This window comes from Passer montanus, unplaced genomic scaffold, assembly GCF_014805655.1.
Source record: "Passer montanus isolate IOZ18808 unplaced genomic scaffold, ASM1480565v1 scaffold28, whole genome shotgun sequence".
Classification (NCBI taxonomy): domain Eukaryota; kingdom Metazoa; phylum Chordata; class Aves; order Passeriformes; family Passeridae; genus Passer; species Passer montanus.
In genome coordinates this window covers 7,404,265-7,428,325 of record NW_024367483.1, presented here as the reverse complement: position 1 = coordinate 7,428,325, position 24,061 = coordinate 7,404,265, and the positions used below count along the sequence as shown (strand labels likewise).

General features: G+C 37.9%; 1 protein-coding gene across 5 annotated transcripts in view; it reads left to right on the top strand.

Moving 5' to 3' along the window:
- Window positions 1–24,061, top strand: part of ROBO2 (roundabout guidance receptor 2) — a 434,381-nt gene that overhangs the window by 320,859 nt on the left and 89,461 nt on the right. For all 5 annotated transcript variants that reach the window (XM_039713266.1, XM_039713270.1, XM_039713268.1 and 2 more), the window contains exons 8-12: window positions 7,877–8,001; window positions 12,256–12,427; window positions 18,449–18,654; window positions 23,080–23,161; window positions 23,849–24,014. In XM_039713266.1, the coding sequence (XP_039569200.1) occupies window positions 7,877–8,001; window positions 12,256–12,427; window positions 18,449–18,654; window positions 23,080–23,161; window positions 23,849–24,014 (751 nt within the window). The remainder of the gene's footprint in view (window positions 1–7,876; window positions 8,002–12,255; window positions 12,428–18,448; window positions 18,655–23,079; window positions 23,162–23,848; window positions 24,015–24,061) is intronic.

The window sequence follows — 24,061 nt, the reverse complement described above, 5'->3', positions numbered from 1 at the left end:
AAACAGCAACAAACAAAAAAAAAAAAAAGGAGTTTCTCAGTTTGCATGAGACAACAGCAGTGTGAAGGACACTTACAGAAGAACTGGTCCTGATAATAATTTCCCCTGCTCTCTCCCTTTTGCTCTGATTCTTCTTCCCCGGTGTTTCCTCTCCTTCAACCTGCCAAAAGGTCTCCCCACTTGTGCCATGTGCTTCTGCCTTTGTGTATCTGACCTGTTGTTGCAGGACACATGAGAACTAATTTTGAAGCAGTGTCAGTGTTAAAGGTGGCATCCGAGCCATGGATTATCCATGCTTCCCTAGGTTATGGGAAGCTGCTTTCCAGAAGACTCCAAACCAAGCACCCCCTCCACACATATGATTTTAAAATAATATGATGGATGTAGTGAAGGGCTTCATAAATCTCTTGTTATCCCCACAACCTACCCATTCTTCATTTTTGTGGCAGAACTATTCACCTGAAGAAGAAATCATGAAAGACAGAGAACACTATAAATAGACAAGCAAGAAGACATAGTTTAAAAAACCCCAAAAACAATACACCAAAACAAAAATCATCTACCAAATGAGATTTATGCATCCGTTTCAAAGGCTACTGCTCTCATACAGCCTAGGGAATGGCAGAATAAGAGAGGAGACTCATTTTCCAGGTAACTCAGTTGTAACTCAAGTGCTAAAAAGTTACTGCCTTCCCTGTGTGTGAACACACCTAATCATTGGAGCACACCATAAGATTAAGATATCTTTTCTCTTTAAAGATATCTTTTCTCTTGAAAGAGAATTATTATCCTTATCTTCCATTAGTTTATCCTTGATAAGAAAGATCTGATTTAGTAACAGGCCTAAGCTGTCATCCTCTCTGTCTTCTACAATGGCTCCTGTGTCAGAGGCACCTCTTGATTTATCATTACTCACAGCTAATAATGCACTAATAACTTTGTGTCCTAACAACCACACCTCACTTTCAGTACCCATTAAGAAGATTTGGACTTTTGAGGGAAGAGCTGCTGAATCAGCCCAGGTTTCTGGAGTTTGAGGCTGCACCTATTTTGTTTTCCTCTATTTACTCCATCAACAATAGTAGCTTTGCAAAAGATCTTTCAAAATTTCTAGACTTTTGTATCTGCACTTCTTGGCAGCTCATGCTAAACATCATTGCAAGGTGTATAAATAGGATCTTACAGTGTTATTCTGCATTTGTATCACAAAATCATCTAAAATTTCAATATCTGCCAGACAAATTTAACCAATGACACAGAAAGGTAGAAGATAATGGTTTTTTTTCTTTAAGAATTCCTGTACTGCCTTCAATTGTCTAAGCTGGTATCAGGAACCAGCAAAGCAATCCTACAGATAAGTAGTTCTATTCCATAGATGGTGTCAAGGGTTACCTCCCTTTTGAAAATACATATTACTTTAGATGGAGCTCTGTGGGCTTCTCTGTTCTCTGTGTAAATGTCTTAGAGGCAAGTCTTGATTTGTACTTGTAAGAGTGGAATTGAGTTTGAGCTCTTAAAATATCCATGTGTATCAGAGGCAGTTGAGGGTGCCACATGAATATTGTCACGGCAGTAAGGATTTGAGAGGAGCCCTGAGATACCAGCTCCAAGTCTTTGCAAAAGAAGATTTCATGAGTATTGCAAAGTAAAAAAGCAATTTGGGGAAGGCAACATTATCTTGTCACCCAGCTGATTGACTTAGCTCCAGACAGAATGGCTCACTATTGTACCAGGTGAAACCTTGATTGTTCAAATGAAATTAATTGATTGCTGCAGATATACAATGCTGAAAAAGAGCGTGTAGGTGGAAGTCTTAGGTTTGCCTGCTGTCTCTTCCCTGATGGAAGCAGAACTGAGTATTACAGAATCTTGCTATCTAGCCAGTGTGTTTCTACTTGTTCCTCAGAGCTTTTTCCCCTTTCATTATCTGAATTTTGCTTAGAATATGTACAAGTCAGCATCTTTCCCCTGACCCCCTTTGAACCAGTCACAGAAATATATTAATGGATGATAAACAATTCCAGTTTAAAATGAAGCCCTCATCTTTATCACTTTAGCTTGCCTAAGTAATCTCCATGATGAATTTCATGTGCAGTTCACTATCAACTGAAATTAGTTGTAATTAAAGGTTGTCAAATCTGTAATTTAAGCCCTTGAAATTTGTTGCTGTCACTCATTTCCTGTAATACTTTTTTTTTCCCAATGGATTTGATCCAAAGTCCACATAAGCCAATAGGAGAATTTCTACCAGCTTTAGTGAGGTTTGAATAAATTCTCATATTCCCTGATAGAATTATAGAATTGTTTCGGTTTGAAAAGACCTTTAAGATCTTTTAAATACTTGCAGGGATAGTGATTCCACCTTCGTGGACATCCCGCTACACTTCTTGACTGTCTTTTTGATGAAGAAATTTTTGCTAAAACCCAATCTAAACCTCTTTAGCTGGAGGCCATTTCCTCTAGGCCTGTCACTTGTTACCTGGGAGAAGAGACCGACCCCCACCTGGCTACACCCTCCTGTCAGGGAGGTGTAGAGAACAAGATCTCCCCAAGCCTCCTTTCTCCAGGCTGAACACTTCCACTTCCCTCAGCTGCTCCTCACCAGACTTGTGCTCCAGACCCTTCCCCAGCTCTGTTCCTTTCTCTGGACATGCTCCAGCACCTCAATGTCCTTCCTGCTGTGAGGAGCCCAAAACTGAACACAGGATTGAGGTGTGGCCTCACCAGTGCCCATCACAGGGGACAATCCCTGCCCTGCTGCCACACCACTTGTGATCAAGGCCAGGTGCCATTGGCCTCCTTGGACACGTGGGCACAGCTGGCTCATGTTCAGTCACTGCCAACCAGCACCTCCAGGTCTTTTCCTGCTGGGAAGATTTCCAGCTACTCTTCCCTAAGCCTGTAGCACTGCCTGGGGTTGTTATGACTCAAGTGTGGGACCCAGCACTTGACCTTGTTGAACTTCCTACTATTTGTCTTAATTCATTGATCCTGTCTGTTGCAGTAGAAATATTAGAAAAAAACTTGCTAAAATATCTACTTTTAATTAAAATCACCAATATCATGTATGAGCCCCAGGGCATCTGGTCCGGGGAAGGTACTGTGAGCAAGTTATGATAATAAAATTCCCATAGGATCCTTGAATTCCATGTGAACTCCAAATCACAATATCAGCTGAGAAAACAGATAAAAAATGTTGCTAGTACTTGATATGGTATCAATGTACATTTTTACTATGAATTCACATTTTTATGTATCAAATTTCCCCTCCCCTTCTGCGTCTTCTGGCACATTTCTTATCAGATGACCAGAGTTCACCTACAAGGGATGAACTTTCTGTCTCAGTCAAGCTTTTCTGCATCAGCAGCTTTATCAGCTGCTGTTGACTCAGTGTAACCTTTAGTATTCAGCAGCAGTATTAAGAAGAAATGCATTAAATCCATCCTATCAGATTAAAGATTCTGCTAACTATTAAGATTGGAGTAGAGTTGAGAAATCTCTTTGAAGTAATATGCAGCATTTTTATTTGGTATTTTTTCTTGCAGCTCTTTAACACCAGATCAGGGGCTAGTTTCATATACATTTATTAACAGCATAAAATATCCATTCAGTCATGCACAAACCACCAACATTCTAAAAGAGTGCAACAGAATGCACTCTTCCTATTGTGAGCAACATAACTAATGCTCACTACAGCTCATGCTTTTCTATCTCCATTTTAGTTCCCGCAGTCGAATACTGTTCTGTGCTGTAAAAACAGTTCTGAACATGATGTGATTAACCTTAGGGTCCCCCCATCCCCTCATCTCAAAGCCCCCTCATACATGGCCTGTGCTTTCTATTCATGTTCAACCATCTGATTTCCATATCATCTATTAGCATAACAGAGCTCTAGTGTGACATTGATTGAAGCCAGCGCTTGCTGAATGCAGTATCAAAGCATAATTTGCCAAAAATCAAATCTAATTTACTGTGTACAATTTAAATTTCTCAAGTAAAAAAGGAGAGGAATTTTCAATAGAAGTATATTGGGTCTGTAATCTTAATTGTTCTTTTTCTTCCCATATTTTTGGCTAGTCCGCTGGAATCCAAGCAATATATTTCATTTTAGAGCCACTGTCTTTGACTTTCAGATGTCAGTTAAGCAGGAGGTTTTCCACTCGGCTTCTTCCAATCCAGTTTATGTTACATCTGAAATAGTAAAAAGTAATAGTCTGATAGGCACAGCACTTGGTTTGCTGCTTCATAAGTTTTTTCAACCGATCCTTCTAATGATCTTAATGTTTAGCTTGAGCTGAGCATTAAAGTACCACATAACTTTAACAGCTGAAGCATATCAAGCCTACTGTTACTTCTCTAACTGTACATTTTCAGAATGTTTTAGAAATTCACCTACTTTGAGAGCAGCAATAATGGCTTGAATAAATTTTGCCCGATGTTCCAATGAAGCCACGCTTGGAGCGAGTCATGATCTCACTTAACCCTTCTGCAGAATGGAAAGTAATAATATTTGTCTGTATTTATAAACAGCATCCATATGTGAGCATAATGAGCTCTCTTTTAAGGAAAATTGAAGAACCCAAGTGCTTATTCTGTCAAAGAAGCCTTGTTGTCTCTGAGCAGGGTTATGCTGCATTCTCTGGGGATAATGACAGTCACAGTGTTTGGGTAGTTACATCTGACCAAGAATTACTCCTGCAATTATTAGCTGTTACTTTCAGTTTTCAAGTTCAACTAGAAATCGACAGATAAAACTGATATTGTGAAAACAGTCTTTAAATGCTATAAACAATGGTATTTTTATCAGAGGCTGTCTGTAAACAGAGCTATAGCTGAATATGACACCAAACTATGACAAAATAAAGATTTCCTTCATTATATAACTGCGATTTTTTGTAGAAATTTTTAAAAATCCATGCAAAATTTTAGTTTTCAAAAATTATGTTTTTAATGTCCTTTAAACTTATGGTGCTAAATAGTTTGGCTAAAGAAACTGGTTTTGTGCTCTACTTAATGTAAAAGCTCTGATTAATTTTTATAGTGAATTTCTAGTCATTCAGGCTGCAGAGCAAAGCTAGAAAATATCTTGTTGCATAACTATGTTAACTACGTGATTGTTTGCCGGAGTTCTTAGAAAGCTGACCTAGTAACTGTGAGGCCAAATATCTACTTATGGTAGATAAGTTGTAGATATGGTGTTATGGTCAAATGGTAGAGAGGACTTGGTGTGTGGCAGGGAGAGAATAGAGCAGCAGGGTCAGTCCATGTCAGAGTTAAATGGATATTTTCCTTGTCTGATTGGGGGGGAAAAAAAAAAAAGGAAGAAAAAAAAAGAAAAAAAAGGGAGGAACTTCTTTCTGTTCTTAGGAAAATGAGAGATATTGAAAACTAGGAAACTAGGAACAGGTCAAGAACTGGAAACTAGATAGAAACCAGGGTGTGTATTTTCTCATTTCATTGTTCCTTGACTACCAGATTACCTTAATTTGATCCTTGGAAGGTCTGCTACAGTGACAAATTCAGTTGTGTGGTATCTGTTCAGAGCTCTGAGTTATGGATTTACAGTAGAGATCTGCATGTGTGTGAGTGTTTCAGATGAACCTTTAAACTTGCCTCCCTTGCATTTACTTGGTTATGTGATTTGAAGGACAGGTCATGGAAGTGCCGTGCTCTTCTTGCTTCTGTTGAGCTGTCTGAGAGCACTGTCTGTGCACCACTCAGGGCGCCAAGCAAGCCCGAGAACTGAATTCAACCATCCATTCTGCTTAGGATAGATCTATGGGATGGTCTGGCACCAGGTTTTTAGGCACTATAGGGAGATTGTGGTCTTGGAGCCCACCCAAACACTGCACTGGTTAGCACACTGCCATTTCCTGGCACCTGTGGGGGTTGCATGGGGATATGCTGGGTGATTTACTTGGAAACCCAAGTAACTCACTGCTCAGCACCTGAGAAGTGGTGTAGCATGAGTTCAGTTCCTAGAGTATGTTTAGCAGCCCCTTATAGAAGCCTCAAAACACGTGGCTGTAAACAGGCAGCAAGAGGACACCTCACCCTTAATCCTGCCTGTTCATGAGATTAACACCTCCTAAGGTGGAGGAAGAGGTGGACATTTCTCTCCAGAGAGGCCCAAACCTCTCTTTGGGAGTGTGAGGCAGAAGAAAATACCCTCTACCTTCTCAAACTGATTGTGATTCATGTTTATTAAGTGCTTTAAGTTCTTGCTTTAAGAGTGTCAGCACTACTCAACCCATGCTCTTTAGACTCCTGCTGATCTGTAAAGCCTTGGGAAGTACCTCATGAGATAACTGCAAAGTGTGTTTCAAGAGAATCAGGTCTGCTCACATTTCTATGCAGTTAGCAGGTTTGTGTCTGTGCTGTCAGCAGGTGTAATCGGAAGCTGGGTCTTGATTGCTCTTCGTGCCTAATTAAATAGTTTGTAATTATAATGCTGAAAATACGGTTTTCTAAAACACTTAAATTCTGTTTACCTGAAAGCTTAGTGTTCCTAAACCATCCCCTCTGCACACCCACAAAACCAATAGTGGAATAGAAGAAAACAAGGGTGGGTTGAGGGGTTTGAGTTTCTTTTGTGCTTTTTTTCCCCCTGCTTCAGCCCGCCCCAAAAGTTAGCTAATCTTTCAATAAGAATATTTGGAGATGCTGCTTACAATTTTAAAATATGCAAAAGAGTACAAATCCCAATGAATTTCAGTGATGAACCAAGAGTGGAGAGTTTTCATGTCCCACATAGAAAAATCATTTGCTTTACTTCTGCATCATGCTCAACATAGTCACTGATTTATTTAAGTTTACCTCAAATCCTTATAATCCTTAAAATCCTTATAAATCCTAAATCTTTATTTATTTATCTCAAATCCTCTAACACTTCTTCCCCACTCTTTCTACTCGTTAGCACCTTTTCTCTACCTTTACATTCCCAAGCATTGAGTCTATTCTCCACCATTACCCTCCAGACAAGTCAAACTATGCCCCTCTCTTAGAAATTGTTCACTTCTGACTGTGCTTCCTGGTTCCCTATGACTGAACACTGTTAATGCCAGCAACTTGAAAACACAGCCAGTCCTGCTTCTTCTTTCTTGTTTTAACTCCAGTCTCCTTTTTTCTTTTCCTTGTGTCTTCCTTACTTCCTGAAATACCTCTTCCTTCTTACTCACCATTCACCTCTTCCCATCAACTCTTCAACTTTAGCTTCTCTCTACTCATTAAACTAGCTGAAACCTGGATTTGCCAAGTTTGTGTTCTTTTAGCAATGATTCTTTTTACAGCAAGTCCTCCTCCCCACACCATCCTTGACCCCACTGCTTCTAAGAGGAGTAAGGGTGTTCTTGAACTTGGGTTCTTTTGCTGTCATCCAAACATTCCTCTCCTTCCTCAATCACTTTTAAAAGTCCAGAGGGGCAGATTAAGAAAGTCAGCCTGTTTATCCTAATTAATACCTTGCCATACACGTTAGCTCCAGCAAACTCTATGAAGTGTGAGAGGATCTGAGGGTGCTGCTGCCTTTCCAGAGCAAAGGTAGAATACATCCAGACTCAGCAATATAAACACCTGACTCCTGCTCTTTAGCATTTAATGTTGTCAGAATTGACTCTAGCATGTATGGTTGTAATGTTTCTTTCCTTTTTTAATTTTTTTTTAATACCTGGGGATGTCACATACATATATTGCTGCTCTCTGTCGCTGTTGTTGTTTCTGTTTATATATTAATTCTGTCTATACTAATGAATGTTTCTGGTGTCATGTCCTCTGACATAAAACAAATCTCCATAATGTTGTCTTTTTCCTTCAATATTCCTTTTCTCTCCCTTGCAAAATATCCTAAATTTACACCATGGTTTCTCTTACCTTGTAGCTCCCCCACAGTTTGTGGTGAGACCACGAGACCAGATTGTAGCCCAGGGTCGAACTGTGACCTTTCCTTGTGAAACTAAAGGAAATCCCCAGCCAGCTGTTTTCTGGCAAAAAGAAGGAAGTCAGGTAAGTTGCAAGCACCCTATAAGTCTTTGAAGTCTTTCTAAATAGTTGTATTATTAAATTTTAAGGAAAATTATTTACACTATCTTTCACAGCTCTTTTAATCTTTCACAGAAATTTGTCTTTTTAAACTATCACTGAAATTTGTGTCACTTTTTTAATATTTTGAAGAACAGAAAGGCTATTTAAGTTGTTGAAACCTGTGCTAGGCACTGTGCAGATAAGTAGAAGGAAACAGTATATATGTTAAAGGCTTTTTGTTCTGAAGCCCCCAACAAACAGGTGGGTGAGACAGGCACAGCAGATAAAAAAAGGTATGACTCAATTTTGAACTAATCAGAGCCAGTAATTACAGTTCACAACCTGTCTAGACATGATCAAGCAAAATGTATCCAGCAAGCTGATTTGCATTGGCATTTTCTCATAGAGCATACAGATAAAGGTTTTGAACACACAGATGCTTTCTTCAGTAAAATTGTCTCAAGAAATTTCCAGATCTGGTTTGGAAATTTGGAAATCAGGATATTTACCTGATCCTCTTTGAAGACAAAATTTGTGAGGCAGCAATTGGCTCTGCCATCAGCCCATACTAACTTTATAGCTTAGTATCTGAATGTGATGCCACAACATTTCTTTACTGGAGGCATTGTGTGTACCAGCTCAGGTAAAAATAAGAGCTGAACCACAGATCTCCTGCTCTGCCCCACCTGCTTCTGTTTCACCTTCTCAGGAGATCAGAAAACTGGTCCAGAATGACAGGACCAAGCTGACAGCATTTTGTGCTCTACTATCTCAGTGGCTTACAAAGCCACAAAACAATGACGTTATGAGTGTGATTATTTTATCGTCTGAATGCAAGCTAAACCTTCAGTGTGTATCTCTCAGTGTAATATTTAGCGAAATTTAGATGTCTCCAAGGTTCACACCCTGGAAAACACAGTATTGTGAGTCTCACTAAGGTGACAGTTTTTCCAAGGGGAAGGTAGAATAGCATACTGAGATTAAAATAGGAAGTACTGATGTGCTAGCAAACATTTCAAACCCTTCCTTGTAGAGCATTTTAATAACATGGTAATGTTTATGTAAAGTGAGCTTATAGTGTCACACTTGAATCTAATAAAGTGGACATCCATCATGCTGTAATAAAGAGAAGAGCTTCTAATTAAAGTAGGACATCATTTTCAGGATTAAAGTCATTTAGCGTAATTGAAAAGTGTTAATACTCTATTTTATCCTCTTCCATTGGTATCACTTCAAGGGTAAAAACATTTTAAGGTGAAAATGCATCTTGTGTCTTTAATTGAATGTTATTACCTACTGATTGTACAATGTTGAAGCTGCTTAATTACAAACCTGGAAAATTAATTACCATATTGAGAACCGGATCCCTAAGGGTTAGAATAGACTTTTTTGGCAAATAAATGCAACATAAAAATTGATACTTGCATGGTTTATAATCAAACCTTGAAACATGGCTCAATGTAGTTTACAACATTCTCATGTTAATCTTAATTGATCATCAGTGAAGTAACAAAGGTTGGGGTTGCCATCTCAGTGTATAACTTGCCAGATTTTGCAGTGACATGCCACAGAGTGAGTGAGTTTCCACATAGTGTATATCATCATAGTGATGGAGAGTGGAATTTTTGCCAAATCACAGGATTTTTCACCTTTGCCTCCCAGCTATAAATTGTTGCTTGTCTCTACAATGCTTTTAGGCGACCTGTTTGCAGCATCACTTTCAGTGTTCAAAGTTATATTATATAGCCACATTATCCCACTCCAGTAATTGTAGGGCATTTTTGGTTGTGAATCCATTTCTCAATCCTGTGTTTGTGAGCACAACCAGCTGGAAGGGAGGGGAGCTTTTCCCTCCTGAGTAATTTTTTGTGCCAGCCTGTGTATAAACAGCTGGTCTTTGTGCTTGGTAGGCTTTTCCCCAGAGCCCAACAGCCGCTTGCCAATGACATGTGCGAGGGCAGGGCGTGTGTAACCTTTAGACTCCATGGATTAAATTCTTCCTTGAGATAAATTCAGTGTTACTATATCAGGGATGGCTCTGGTCCCTCTGTTTGCAGGCCAGCATGCCACCATTGTGCACAGATGACCAACCCAACAGCTAATTAAAACCAGTGAAATGGTGAAAAGCATTTAAAAAGGGGTTGTACTGTAATTTTGGACAGGTTATAGTTCATAGTTATCTGATCTTTTAAGGCTGGAGTTCTGAGACTGGTGAACTCCTCTTGATGTTTGGAATATTCACTGGGATGTGGTACCTTTCCTGAACAGAGTAGCCCGTACTGGAGATATAAACAAGGATTGATTCCCTTTTGTAATGAAGTGATAAAGAGGGTTCTGGAGTATTTTTCTCTTAAGAATTAGGAGCTTAATCCTTGCACTGTCTTTTACATTCAGCTTGTTTTTACACTTTATATAATGAGTGATAAATGAAGTCAATATCAGCTATGTCAAATTTCTCCCCTTTCTCAAAATATTTACTGAAGTTTTCATAATACCCTCATGCAGTAGGTATCTTGTGCCAGGTAAAAATTATTCTGAAAGTTTCAAGGCAGTTCAGAAAACAGGGCAATTATTTGAGACCCACTTAGTCCTATAACCTCAAATTGTTTCAGAATTTTAACACTTTTTTCCTATTATCTGGCATGTTTACTAGGTGAATATTGATTTTTGAGGAAAACTAAAACTTTGCTGTTATAAATTTCTTAAACATTGCTATTGAAAGGCAGTAAAAGAAAAGCCTAGTGTGTTGAGTAACTCAGTAGGTTATACAATTATAAGGATACTTGGAACGTTGGATCTTATTTAAAGCATATCTCTTTTTTTTTGCTGCCAAAACCATAGAGATAAAGGCATGAGTTTCACTTAAAAATAGAATTTGTTTCTTGTTTGAATTCTTACTTGTTTCTTAAGCAGTTTGCTGCTTATCAGTTCTAAATAATTTTTGTAAACCATCAAGGCCGGTTTCAGAAGGAACAGATCTGCAGAAAATTAATTTAATACCCTACTCTGCGCTTTTAGATTTTTTTTTTTAGACAATACAGACAAGCTTAAAAATTAGTAGGGAGTCTTCATTAGAAAGCACAGCAGAGGTAGACAGGGCTGAAGTAATGGCTGAAAGTTTATTACAGCATGATAACAGTGTTTTGGGGTATTCTTGATGCAAACAACTGTATTTTCTTAGAGTCTTGTTGAGTTGGCATAAAATCCAGACTCTATTTTACTGGAATTACTGTTGTTCAATTATTGTTTAAGCTGTTCTCCTTTCTGTCTCATTGGGCAATGCTGCTTTGGGCAATGTTCATTGGGCAATGCTGACCTTTCTCTTTGCGTTGCCTTCCTTTTCCTGTTCTTATTTATTCACAAGAGCTGTGCCAGAGGGTATAACTTTTTCCTTGAAAACACAGCTCTCACCACTAAAACCTTTTTGGGTCTGTGGTATTGATTCATTCATCATATGCAATGACTACTAGAGCCATTCCAGTTACTATTATTGACATCTCTCTTTTCTCCAATCCAGCCCAAGGGCAAAAACTAATCTCCCTGTTTTGTGCTAACTGATATCTTATCCTACATGAAATTATTTTTTTCTCTGACGATTTCCACATCAGATTAATACCCTTTCTATTCACCCTCCAGGCTCCATGCTGCATTTCTCCTTTGGTTTATCATAGTTTTAATTTCCTTTTACTTCTCCTTTAAACTCTCGTGCTCTACCAGCTTCTCCTACTTTATGGCATGCTTCTGTCTTCCTCCCAGCTCTACTTATCTGCCATGATCTTACTTTCTCCGTTTCTCAAAACATTTTCATAGCCAAACAATAGTGCTCTGCTCCCTCAGGTCTCCAGGATTCAGTGCTTGCTGCTAGTTTTCTAGTGTTTGCTGTAGTGTGATGTCCTTCTGGTTTGATAGCCGAGTATATTATTACAATTGCATTCAGAATGAAGATGAATGTGTCACAAATATAAATCACTCAAGTGTGATTGTTGGAAAATGTCTCCTTGCCTGCACCCCAGTCAGAACACAGCACTGTGAGCTGTCAAAAGGCTGTTTCTAATTTAAACTGTGAGTTGCCCAAGGCAGGGAAAGCAGCTCTATCTGTTCATAAAGTCAGAACCACACTTACTTTTTGTCCTCGATTATTTATAGTACTTTTAAGGAAAAATCATTGTCTCTGTAGCTGAAGGAAAAGTGATGCTTTGGTGTTTTGAATTGATGTGAGATGAATTGTCTTTGCAGAACCTACTCTTCCCAAACCAGCCTCTGCAGCCCAACAGCAGATATTCCGTGTCACCAACCGGGGACCTCACCATTACCAACATCCAGAGGTCTGATGCAGGCTACTACATTTGTCAAGCACTGACGGTTGCTGGAAGCATTTTAGCAAAGGCTCAGCTGGAGGTTACTGATGGTGAGCTGTTAGAAATTCCTATTGTTTTTTTCCTGTCAAAAGTACATTAAAAGCAGTGTAAATAAAGGCGTATGAGATCACATAAATCATACAAGTAAATGGACAATTTTCTATAGGAAATAAAGTGAGAAAAGGTCACTGTGTTTGCCTATGGAGTAAAAAAGGCATCAAAGTCTAGTTTGCCTCTTACTTGCTTTCTGGCAATTTGTTAATAATGGAAAAAAGGGACAAACCAGCTTAGCACAGGTCTGGTAGAAAATGAAGCCATCAAAGTCTAGTTTGCCTCTTACTTGCTTTCTGGCAATTTGTTAATAATGGAAAAAGGACAAATCAGCTTAGCACAGGTCCGGTAGAAAATGAAGCCGCTTGGTTTGCTAGAGCTAAGATAGGACTGCAAAAAAAAAACACCCCAAAACCCAAAAAAATGGAGAATGAATAGGTTTGTAATTAAAGCAGTGAACTGAAGTGCAAAGAAATGTATCTCCATTTCCACCAGTCTTCGGTCCTGTCTTAGACATGTAGGGTATGTGTCCTTAGCTCAATTAAATCAACACAGTTGCTCTGAACGTGGTAGAGTACCATAGGTTTAGACTTCCTACAACATGAAGCCCTTTAGTCCCTCCATGAATAAAGCACCAGCCTCAGAGCTGTGTTCCAAGAATGCCTCAGTAGGGGTAGGTATGAAAAAAGTCATGAAAATCCATAGGTGGAGAAGAGTTTTCAGGAAAGGAAAAGAACAACATGGTCTGTCTTGATGCTTTTCATTTCAAATTTTTGGGTTTGATATTCACCCTGCCTTGAGGTTTCCCATCTACAAACATGAATCCTTTTCATATTTCAGAAATCCTGTTGATATCCCTCTTCATCTTATTGTGGATGGAAGGCAGTTTGCATCCTTTCATGTTAGCGAAGAAAACAAGAGAATCCCTCCTATACTCAGAGACAGTGGCATTCCCCAGCATCATTATTCCTTATCTTAACTGACACATTAAATATCTCCTGACAGACTTTGATGAATTTTTGCCATTAAAACTGTTGTTATATGCAGAGGTCTACTTTTACTGTTCCCTTAGAGACCTGCCTGCACCATGAAAGTTTGAAAAGATGTCTAATTTTGAATAATCTGCCTTTTCACAAGAGCATATTCATCACAAGTGACAGGTAGAGAGGTTCAGGCTCGTATTATAGAGGTTTGAGCATTAATTTGATGCCTTTTCTTTGTTTTCCAAAAGCTGCCTATATTTTTATGACAAGGGGAAATAATTTCTACCTTATCTTTGCATCTCTTCAAGCACATTGCTTTTCTGTGGTTTCTGGAGACTAAAGACTTGGCTTTGCTCTGCAATCTCTTTAAGTCCTTTTTCTCATGGTCTATGACTAAATGATGCATTTTCATTCAATTCAAATTTAAATGTAGATTAAAAGGTCATTTAAAAGGAATGGAAAGGCAATATTTTTTAATATCTGTCCATAGTGCTGCCTGATTCAGGGCCTTGACTGTGATTGGAATAAATAGAACACACAAACATTGGCTGGGAGGACATTGAGCTGTTAAATGGTCACACCTGCTGATGCTGCACAGATTTACAGCAACAGGCACTGAGTGGATCAAATAGGGTTCAAGGATGCTAGTGATGAGAAATTCTTCCTTTTGACAGCCAAGGGCTTTGATCCACCTTTATCTTTTTCTTGTGTGGGGAAAAAAAATAAATCCTAATTGATCTCTTTGGAATTTTCATTAGTTTGTTTTGAAAGCCAAGGGAAAGTGTCCCTGCTGAAAGTCAAGCTCATCTCCGGTTAATTCTGATTAAAGGCAGCGTGCATTCCACATAGCTCAAGAGAGCATTAGCTGGTGGCTCTGCTGCTCAAGGAGTGCACAGCCTGCCTTCCTCAAATGCTTTCCAGAACCCACTGTCAGCATGATCATTATGAAATAATACAAGATTGCTTTATAGAAATACCATTTCATCCCAGAGTCAAAGGGCGGGTGAGGTCAGAAGAAAAGTGCCAAAACAACATGATGGAGCTGAGATTATGTGAATAAGTGTACCATTAGATCACAGATATTTTTTTAATTGCTTTTAGTTAGGAAGTTAACCATAAATGTCTAAATAATCTGTTTTGGTTGATGCTAAGCAGAAGTTATGGGAGCTAATGACTTTTATCAGCAGGGAAATCTAATTTAATAGATTTAAGAATATAATAAAAGATAAACATTGTGTGTGCTAGCTATATGCTTAAGCATTAGTGTTCTAGTTTTTGGCTGGTGATTTCAGTTTTACTTCCTAGCCCAGAATTTTTCTGTTTGGTTAATGATTTAATAATAGTGGCGAGCCATCTTTTTCATTTTGAACACATTTTTGTTTGATCCAGAGTAATTTAGATCCAATTGAAGTTCCAATACAGAATGAAAACATGTCATGTGCAGAAAAACAAGTGCTTAATTATACCATATATAGCAGTGTTTCAGTTGTTACATTTTTGCACTTACAAGTCTTTACTGGAAATATTTTTAACTCAAGTGTTCACATGAGAACAGATTACTAGCTGTGATGAAATGTGCTGAGTTGAGTGATAATTTTGCTGATTATGGACTGTGCTAAGAGCCTTCAGCGTATTTGAAATTCAAATCTTGTATTTTCTTGAAAGGCTATCATGTAATTCACTGTCTAACGCACATCTGGAAAAGCAAAATCAATTTAAAAATTGAAGAATCTTAGCAATCCTTTCAAACCCAAGAAATGAATATGCAGCTCACAATCTTATAATGACAGATCATGCAAATAAACCAAGTGCTTCCATCTCTGTCTATGCTCAACATAAAAGGAATAGTTTCCAATTATTATTGTGTAAGTATTTGTCAATCATGCACAGAATATTTTGGAGAGGATCTTAATTTCTCTTCAATAGTCATTAAAATTTATTAATAAATATTTCACCGTTTACTTGTCTACAAATCTGACCACCATGATTCTTAACCCTCATCCAAAGTATATTACATGTTTTATAGTGTGACAGTTTCAAACAGGAGAAATTCAGAACAACTTCACAGCTTCCTGTGAATCTCTTCTGTAAAAAAAAAAAAAAGACAGATGAGGAATTGGTCTCTACTTTTCCACCTTTCAGAGAGAACCCTGCCCTATCATGAGTGTTCCTGATGAGGATTTCCTTACTTTTGTCTGATTTTACCCATCATTTCACCAGGAAAATTTTTTAAATTTTGATTTTTGGAAGGTAAAGACTTAATTTTGTCTTTCTCTTAATTTCCATTGTAATTTGGCCATATATCCCCCAAATTTAAATATGGTTTCAGTTGATCCAAACTGCATTTGTAGTGAATAAACTGTTAATGAACAAATATAATTTGTCCTTTTGCTATAATCACTTCAAAAATTAAGATCCATTTTAACACAAAAGGAATCTGTTAATTTTTCAGTTACCAGAATATGTGGATGTATGGATATCGGCAAATAGTTCCAAAACCATTTTAAAAATTAAAGTAATTTTGAAATCAATTTCTATTTTACCATGCATTTTGTGGGCACACAAAATGATTTTGTGGAAAAGATACAGAAGTCTCCAGATAGGAGAAAACTAAGAAAATAAACTAATTAAAATGTTATAAAAGCAACTGACAAATCCCACACCATTTTGTGGCTATTTTTCACTAACCCTCTGCTCTTCATAATGCTTCTGACATATATATTGTTTTAAACTCTAACCTAGTTTTGGATCCTTACTAATGAGGACCTAAGTAGTAGGAATGCAAGCACACACATGTTTTAGAGAAGATTTACAAGTCATAGTTGTGAAGACAATACAGCCGTTCACAGATCAGTGGAAACTCTAAGTGTTCATTTAACCTTTAGCCTTAGTGTCATGGAAACCTGTAGTGGTCTTTCACCCATAACACCCTTGAAAATGAAGATTCCTTCTGGCCAGGAGGCTTTCAATTACACTATTGATCAGAGCTATTTAAAGGATTATGAGCTTCTCATTTGGGCTGTAAAAAAAATCTAATTACATGCCAAAGAACAATATCTGTAATGCAGTAGGTTTTGAAAATACCTACATTGCTGCACATATGAAAGACACTTAGATGAAGCAAATAACTGCAGGAGAATAGCTAGCAACTTAAATAGTTATTCTTCCTTAATTTTTAGCTACCTAGAATACTGGGATTTACTGGTTTACATTAAATCTAAATGATAACTTGCACAGCTAAGTTTTAATTTTAATATACTCATGCTGGAGCTACCCTGACAGTATGTGGGAGCTGAGATCCGTTTTTATTTTGCCAAATGGCTGAACTGTTTAGTCATAAGGAACCTTAATGAGATTAAACATTTTGTATCAAGGTGAAAATGCATTGCATTTTTCTTGTTATATAGTGTTTCCTGTCCTATCTCTTAAGTTCAGTGGGTGATATTTCAGAATTTCCAAAATAGCTTTCACATTCTGGTGTTAAGAAATAATCTGCATTGGCTTTCTATTTTCATTTTCAATTTCAATGAATGATGTGCTCACACTCCAAGGTGTGATTTTGACAGTATTAATGATTCTGATCTTTGTGAATCTTGTTAACAAAAAAAAAGGTAGGCAGTATTTTTGCAACATTGAAATTTCAGAAACAATTATTTTAGGCATAAAATGTGCCATGAACATATCCCTGATAGGTTTTATTTAATAAATAACACAATGAAAGCACTTTGGATCTGTTGAAGGTTCAAGAGGTTTGCATCTCAAACAGCTCAAATACAATAGAAGCCATATTGCTTCATAATAATTTGTTTTCACTTCATTGTTAGGGTCAGGCGTTGTATATGGACTACAATAAAAATATTCTCAGCTAGAATAAATGATTCAAGCTCAATTGACATCAGCAGAGGCAGGCTAACTTGCACCAGTTTTGAAGTCAGTCCTGCTTGCTACAATATTTAATACCTGTCACACAATTGTTCAGTTGCTCAAAATATGGGTGGTAAATATATAAAAATACTATTAAAAGAAAAAAAATTCTTAGTTCTGTTATACTGATTTTTTGTGTCAGTTCCAGCCTTGTGTATATTCAAGTATTTCACATTCAGTTTATATAAACACATTCTTTAGAAACAAAGGTTGTATTTTGTTGCTTAACAGATGCCTCAGAGAAAAGATTAAACAACAGAATTATTTGGGATAAAATGATCTTTCAAGAGAAATGAGCATGAGTATTTTACTTCATCTTCAAGATATCCCACTGGTCATGGAATGAGGTTTATGCGCAGCCATGCACTCTATCACTGGTTGCAGGGTTCTTTATTCAGTATTGCAAGCATGCAGATGTAAATTATCAGGGAAAAAAAAAAAAGGGAGTTCATGGCTTTAAAAGGTGAGGAAATGATTTGTTAAGTAAGCTGTTAAATAGTGTGATTGAGTTTGAGCTTTCCTCTGCTGGAAAGAGCGGCACCCTCATTTAGATCACTCAGATTATGAAAATGTTTTGTATAGCTGTTAGATATTTTTGCTGGTGAAAACTTGCAAATAGAGTAGGAATGGGGGATGTGGTTGGTACCCAGGCTAGAATAGCTGTAGTTTTTCACTTTTTACTCAACAGATTTTCTCTTTTAGACCATTAATTGGGTAAGCCATTAAACACATTTTGATGTGCCATCAAAGGTGTGTTTCAATTTGTGCGTTCCCAAATTGGAAGAGTCATGCACTTCAATTCTTCTCTGAATCAAAGTCTTCATTTTCATCCTATGTTAACCGAATCAGCCTGATGATTTTTGCTAATAGATATTTTTCTATCTACATGTTATTTTGCAGTGGTGAAATAAAACTCTTACTGAAATGCATTTCAAATTTGCTAACTAATTGATAACCTCTATCTATGGCTCCTCCAAAAATAATGGTTTTAGCCCCTTAGAGGCTGACTTCAAGCAGCTTCTTAAAACTTGTCCCATATGGCGGAATAGGGCTCACAGCAGCAGCAGAGGGTGGTTAAAGGTGTGGATGCCAATGCCTGTGCCACTGTTTTAGTCTTGACAGATCGGCCTCCGCCCATCATCCTCCAGGGCCCCGTCAACCAGACCCTGGCAGTGGATGGCACAGCTCTGCTCAAGTGCAAGGCAACAGGCGACCCCCTCCCTGTCATCAGCTGGCTCAAGGAAGGATTCACCTTCCTGGGCCGGGACCCTCGGACATCCATACAGGACCAGGGCACGCTCCAGATCAAAGCTCTGAGGGTGAGTAATGACAGCACGACAAGCATGACAGGTTCTACGTGTCCAGTTTGGAGCTCTTGGCGTGTGCCGAGCTCCAAAGGCAGCTCTGCCACCTTCCTGTTGTCTTCAGAATTAACTTGTCTTTTCTGCTGTGCAGTTCTCACCAAGTCGTTATCCATTCTTTGACTTTGTGTAGGAAAGGGAAGGGGAAAGAAGAGCAAAACTAGCTTCAGATATTTCTATGAGAATTTCCTAAAAACAGGATTGGTGTTTATAATCTTGTGCATGTTGCAATAGAACACGTGAGTTGGGGGTGCATAGAAATATAAAAGAACAGTCCTTCCTTATCTTTTCATTGGTCTTACCCTGAAGCCATTGGCCTCTCTGTCAAAACTTAGAGCAGTTCCTTGGCAACACCTGACTGTAATTTTCCGAGTACTTGTGCTAGCACGTGATCTGGAGCTCATCAGGGCTTGGCCATGCGCTTTCTCCATCAACAACTCATCAGTCCCGGGCTGGCTGATTTATTCCAGTGTTATGCTTCCTGGAAATGTTCCACCAGGCTGCAAATGGGAAAAGACAACTAATACTGTAGCGTACATGCAGTCATATGCAGAGGGAATTCTATTAAAAATTAAATACCTATTGTAATATTTACATTTTTACACATGATATAATACAGAGTTGTCTAATACTTCAAACAGGATAATGTCATTTTTGATAAATATTGCATCACTAATCTCTATTTTGGCTTTTAATATTTCCCTGTTCAAAGATAAACATGTATTTGTGTGCATTTGGACAAGGATGCATATGGAAAAATAGCAAGTTAAATGTACTTATTTGTCAAGAACTTGAAGATAATTTCAGAAACCACTTAATTTAGTCAGCAGAAATGTCTGCACTAAATTTTCCCATCCAAAAAAATGTCAATAAACATAGTACTAATGACAAGAAATAAAGAGCAGTTTTGTTTTCTGATACTGTCTCATCAGTTATCATAGATGAATTGTGAACTGTCTTGGAACAAAATAGAATTTATTAAAAAATTTATGCTAGCTTGTCTTGAGTAAACAATTTGTCGTTCCTCCCTGGGCTGAAGGCAGGTTTAGGCCATGAAGGTTAATGCATTTTTCCTGTAGAGCTGGATTAAAGACTGCGCTTGAATAGTCAAGATTCCCCAGTAGTGTTAGGAAGCAGCAATTAAAGGTGGAAGCTTAGTGATTTCAAACAAACTTTCAGGCATTGATGATGGGCTTCTGTGGAGTGTCCAGGAGGTAGAAGCTCTTGGGATACCTGTCTGCATGCTGCTATGCAAACAATGAAATTGGTTCTGAATCGTGCCAGCGCATTAATCTCACTGTTAAAGGCTGTGTCTGTAAACTAAAGGAAAATAAAATTGCTTGCAAGAGGAGAAGAAAACATTATTAGTAGTGAGTGTGGTTCTGAAAGACATGAGGCTTTTATTGATCCTTAAGTGGCTCATTCACTAGTAACCAATTTTCCTTAAAGGCTCCAAAAGGCATTTTTTAGAAACTCTCCATAGCAGTAATGTGCACTGTTTGTTTGACTCCGGTTTAAGAAAAAAAATTACACCGAAACATAAACACGTTTTTTCTCCTGTGCTTTGAAAAATTTAATTAAACCTGGATATAAATGAGAAATGCTTAACTTTTATCTCAGGTCTACATAAACAAGGACTAGCACCACTTCCTAAAGAAAAAAAGGGCCATGAAAATGTCCATGTATGTTTACATCCCCACATTTAAAATAAATTAATAATCGCCACTCACATGTCCTCAACCTTCTGGCTGAGGGTAGATTTAGATTAGGTGTCAGGAAGAAATCTTCCCTGTAAGGGTGGTGAGGTGCTGGAACAGGTTTCCCAGGGAATTTGTGGATTCCCCATTCCTGTTCCAACCACGGCCAGGTTGGACAGGACTTTGAGAATCCTGATTTAGTTGGATGGAACTTTGATCAGCCATGGCAGGGGGGTGGGAATGAGAGGATCTTTAAGATCCCTTCCAACACAAACCATTCTCTGATCTTTTTCTGCTGTTTCTGTTACAGCACAGTCAAATGATTCATGAACAGTCACACTGGCCACAGTACATGAACATAGAGATTTTTCTGATCAGCCAATCTCTCAGTTGCCCTGAGGAAGACAACTAAAAACTCATATATGTCATTCATTCATACCTCTTCAGACTAGCACTGATGGAAAACTCCCTCCTGCTGTAGAAATGTGCCACATCAGGATTAGGCACCTGCATTAGTTAATAGTAAAGATTTTTCTGTTCACCTCCTCTGTTCTTTTTTTTTCCATAGCACAAAAAAGTATAAATAATTGAATTACCAACACACTAAATCTGTATCTAATCCACCCACAACCTGGAAGTTAGATAATTTGCCATAGCTTGCCAGAAGCAGTGTACTTCCAGCTTGCTTTCTATGTTGTTTGCCTTCTGCAAGTTACTCTGTTGTGTACACCACATACCTCATTGAGTGCACCATCTGTCACAGTAGTACACAAATGAGGTTGAGAACCATAGCCTTGAGAAATATTCCCCATTATCATGTAATGAAGAATTATTTATTTAATAAAATCTCAGAGGAAGCAAAATAAAACACTGCTTCGGAATGCTATAAGACTCTCTCCTCTGGAAAATCTCTTCTTTCAAGGGTCTTTCTCATTTAGTAGCAGTGCTGCTGTATTTTGAGACTTTGAGCCTTTGTCAGGGGGCTTTTCATTATTGTTTGTATTTCACACAAATAACCATCTCCTGAAATGCAAGTTATGCTCATTCAGAAAATTGAGCTGGCATTAATGAGTTGCTTCCTTGCATAAGAATGGGACACTGCATTCTCAGTGTATCTGAAGAAAAGTAGCAACAAAATTCTTGCATGACAAAGCTAAAAATCTATTAAAGTATATATCTACAAGTAATCTAAAGAACGTCTTGGTTTTTTGCCTTGACATTCTTTTTGAAGAGTGACGTATAAGGACATACGCTACAGTGACAATCTGCATTTAACAGAAAACTCATTACAATTCCTTAAAGCCCAATAAAGCTTCTTGAATGCAGTTCTCTTTCCACCAAGTCATGTGATGGCGAATAAAATTCTTCTTAATCACTTCAGTCAGCACACTCCCTTTTTTCTTCCATCTCCATATTACCATGCTTTAAGGATTATGGAAGGAGAGCGAAAAGTAGCAACAAAATTCTTGCATGACAAAGCTAAAAATCTATTAAAGTATATATCTACAAGTAATCTAAAGAACGTCTTGGTTTTTTGCCTTGACATTCTTTTTGAAGAGTGACGTATAAGGACATATGCTACAGTGACAATCTGCATTTAACAGAAAACTCATTACAATTCCTTAAAGCCCAATAAAGCTTCTTGAATGCAGTTCTCTTTCCACCAAGTCATGTGATGGCGAATAAAATTCTTCTTAATCACTTGAGTCAGCGCACTCCCTTTTTTCTTCCATCTCCATATTACCATGATTATGGAAGGAGAGGTCCTTCATATATTTTGTGCTTTGTTAACTTACCATTTTCCATCCATCCCTGTAGTCTTCACTTGTTCCTGACTCAGAAACCCTTATTTTAAAAAATTTAAACAGGAAATAGGAAAACCCTTGGCAAATTTGCTAGTCAAACTGTTTATACAGCGATGAGATTAATATTGGCAACCTAATTCAAAGCAGTTTCTCCAAATATATCTAAAATATTTGAACTGACAAGGTAATCACAATAATTTTATACAAATGCAATTTTCTTTTGCTACCAAAGGGCCTTTCAAGCCTGAAATAAAATCCCATGTGAGATGGAAGAAAGGTAAGCATGGTGTAGGATCTAATTTGGTGCTTCTGTTTGGAAATTGACTATCTATGTAGAGAGAGCCACTGTTAAGAGAGAACTGTTAAGTTTTAGCACTGTTTGTATGTGGGGTGTAGAGACATTACTTCATCTGTCCTAAGAGTCTAAGGTGATGTAACATCCTTCCTGGCACTGGAAACTGGACCTATGGGTCATCCTGGGATAATAAATGCTGAGATTTTACCCTCTAAGAGGTTAATTGTTGTTATATTGTATATATATGTTGCCTGATTTCACCTGCATTTTTTGTAACCAATGCAAACACTCATACTCTCAGTGTTCTGTTCTGGAGCATTTACAGTACTGTATTGGCAGCACTGGTACCATTAACAATATGAAAATCAGAATTAGTAAAGTATTAGAAGCAAGTAATCTTATTATAGTTCTCTAAATGCAAGCCACCATTAAATGATTGCTTGAAAATATCTAGTGCCTTCTAGTCTGGTGCAAAATGTAGGCTAAGTCCTTCTTAGCAAGGAGCATTTAGAAAAAGAAAATAAGAGTAAACTCAGCTGATTATAAAAGGTTGTTAAAGCTGCCCTTATGCCCTTTTCATGTCCAGCTCTCTGACACTGGGACTTACACTTGCGTTGCTACAAGTTCCAGTGGGGAGACGTCCTGGAGTGCTGTGCTGGAGGTGACAGGTAAGCAGTGCCCAGGGATGTGCTCCACTTGGCACATGAGGAAAGTGTAGACCATATGACAGCAGTCTGAGTCAAATTATTCTAGAAGTTCTGGGCTTGACATGGAGAAGTTTTGGATGAAAAGTTTTGGATGAGAAGGCTGTGTTCCTTCACACATCTTGCATTTTGTTGCTGTTGTCTTGTAATGCCCATTGACATCACATCATATCTGTGTCCAGTGACTGCAGTATGCTTTAATTCTTCTAACAGGAGCATAAATAAAATGTGGATTTATCCAGTAATTGGCTCGGGCAAGAAAAATCCAAAGTGCTCTCTGTGAGTACTGCAGCTGATTTGAATACAGGAAATTTCTCAGCAACTAAGTTTTTGGTACTTCACATACATTTCAGCTAGCTGGCCATTTTTGTTATTCTTTCTTTTCTTTCTTTATATATATATATATATATATTTATATATAAACTTTTGAGTTTTGCATTTCTTTTCTTCATTATGTACTTAAAGTATGACAGCCCTTCATCCAAAAACATGTGGTAGTAATGCAGTTGTTGATTTAGTTCTTTATAGATTAAGAACATCCGTTATGCTGATTTTGCAGATGTTTGCCATGTTTTTCATTTTAATCTTCTGCTTTGATCAAATTATGTAACCATGGATAAAAAGTAATCGTTTTGTATTTGCCCTTCACAGAATCCGGTGGAGCAACAGTCAGTAAAAATTATGATATAAATGACCTCCCTGGGCCACCATCCAAACCTCAGGTCACTGATGTTACTAAGAACAGTGTTACCCTGTCCTGGCAGCCAGGGACCCCTGGAAGCCTACCAGCTAGTGCTTATATCATTGAGGCTTTTAGGTATGTTAATTATACCACTTTTAAGCTCCTTTCTTTCTAATTTTGCT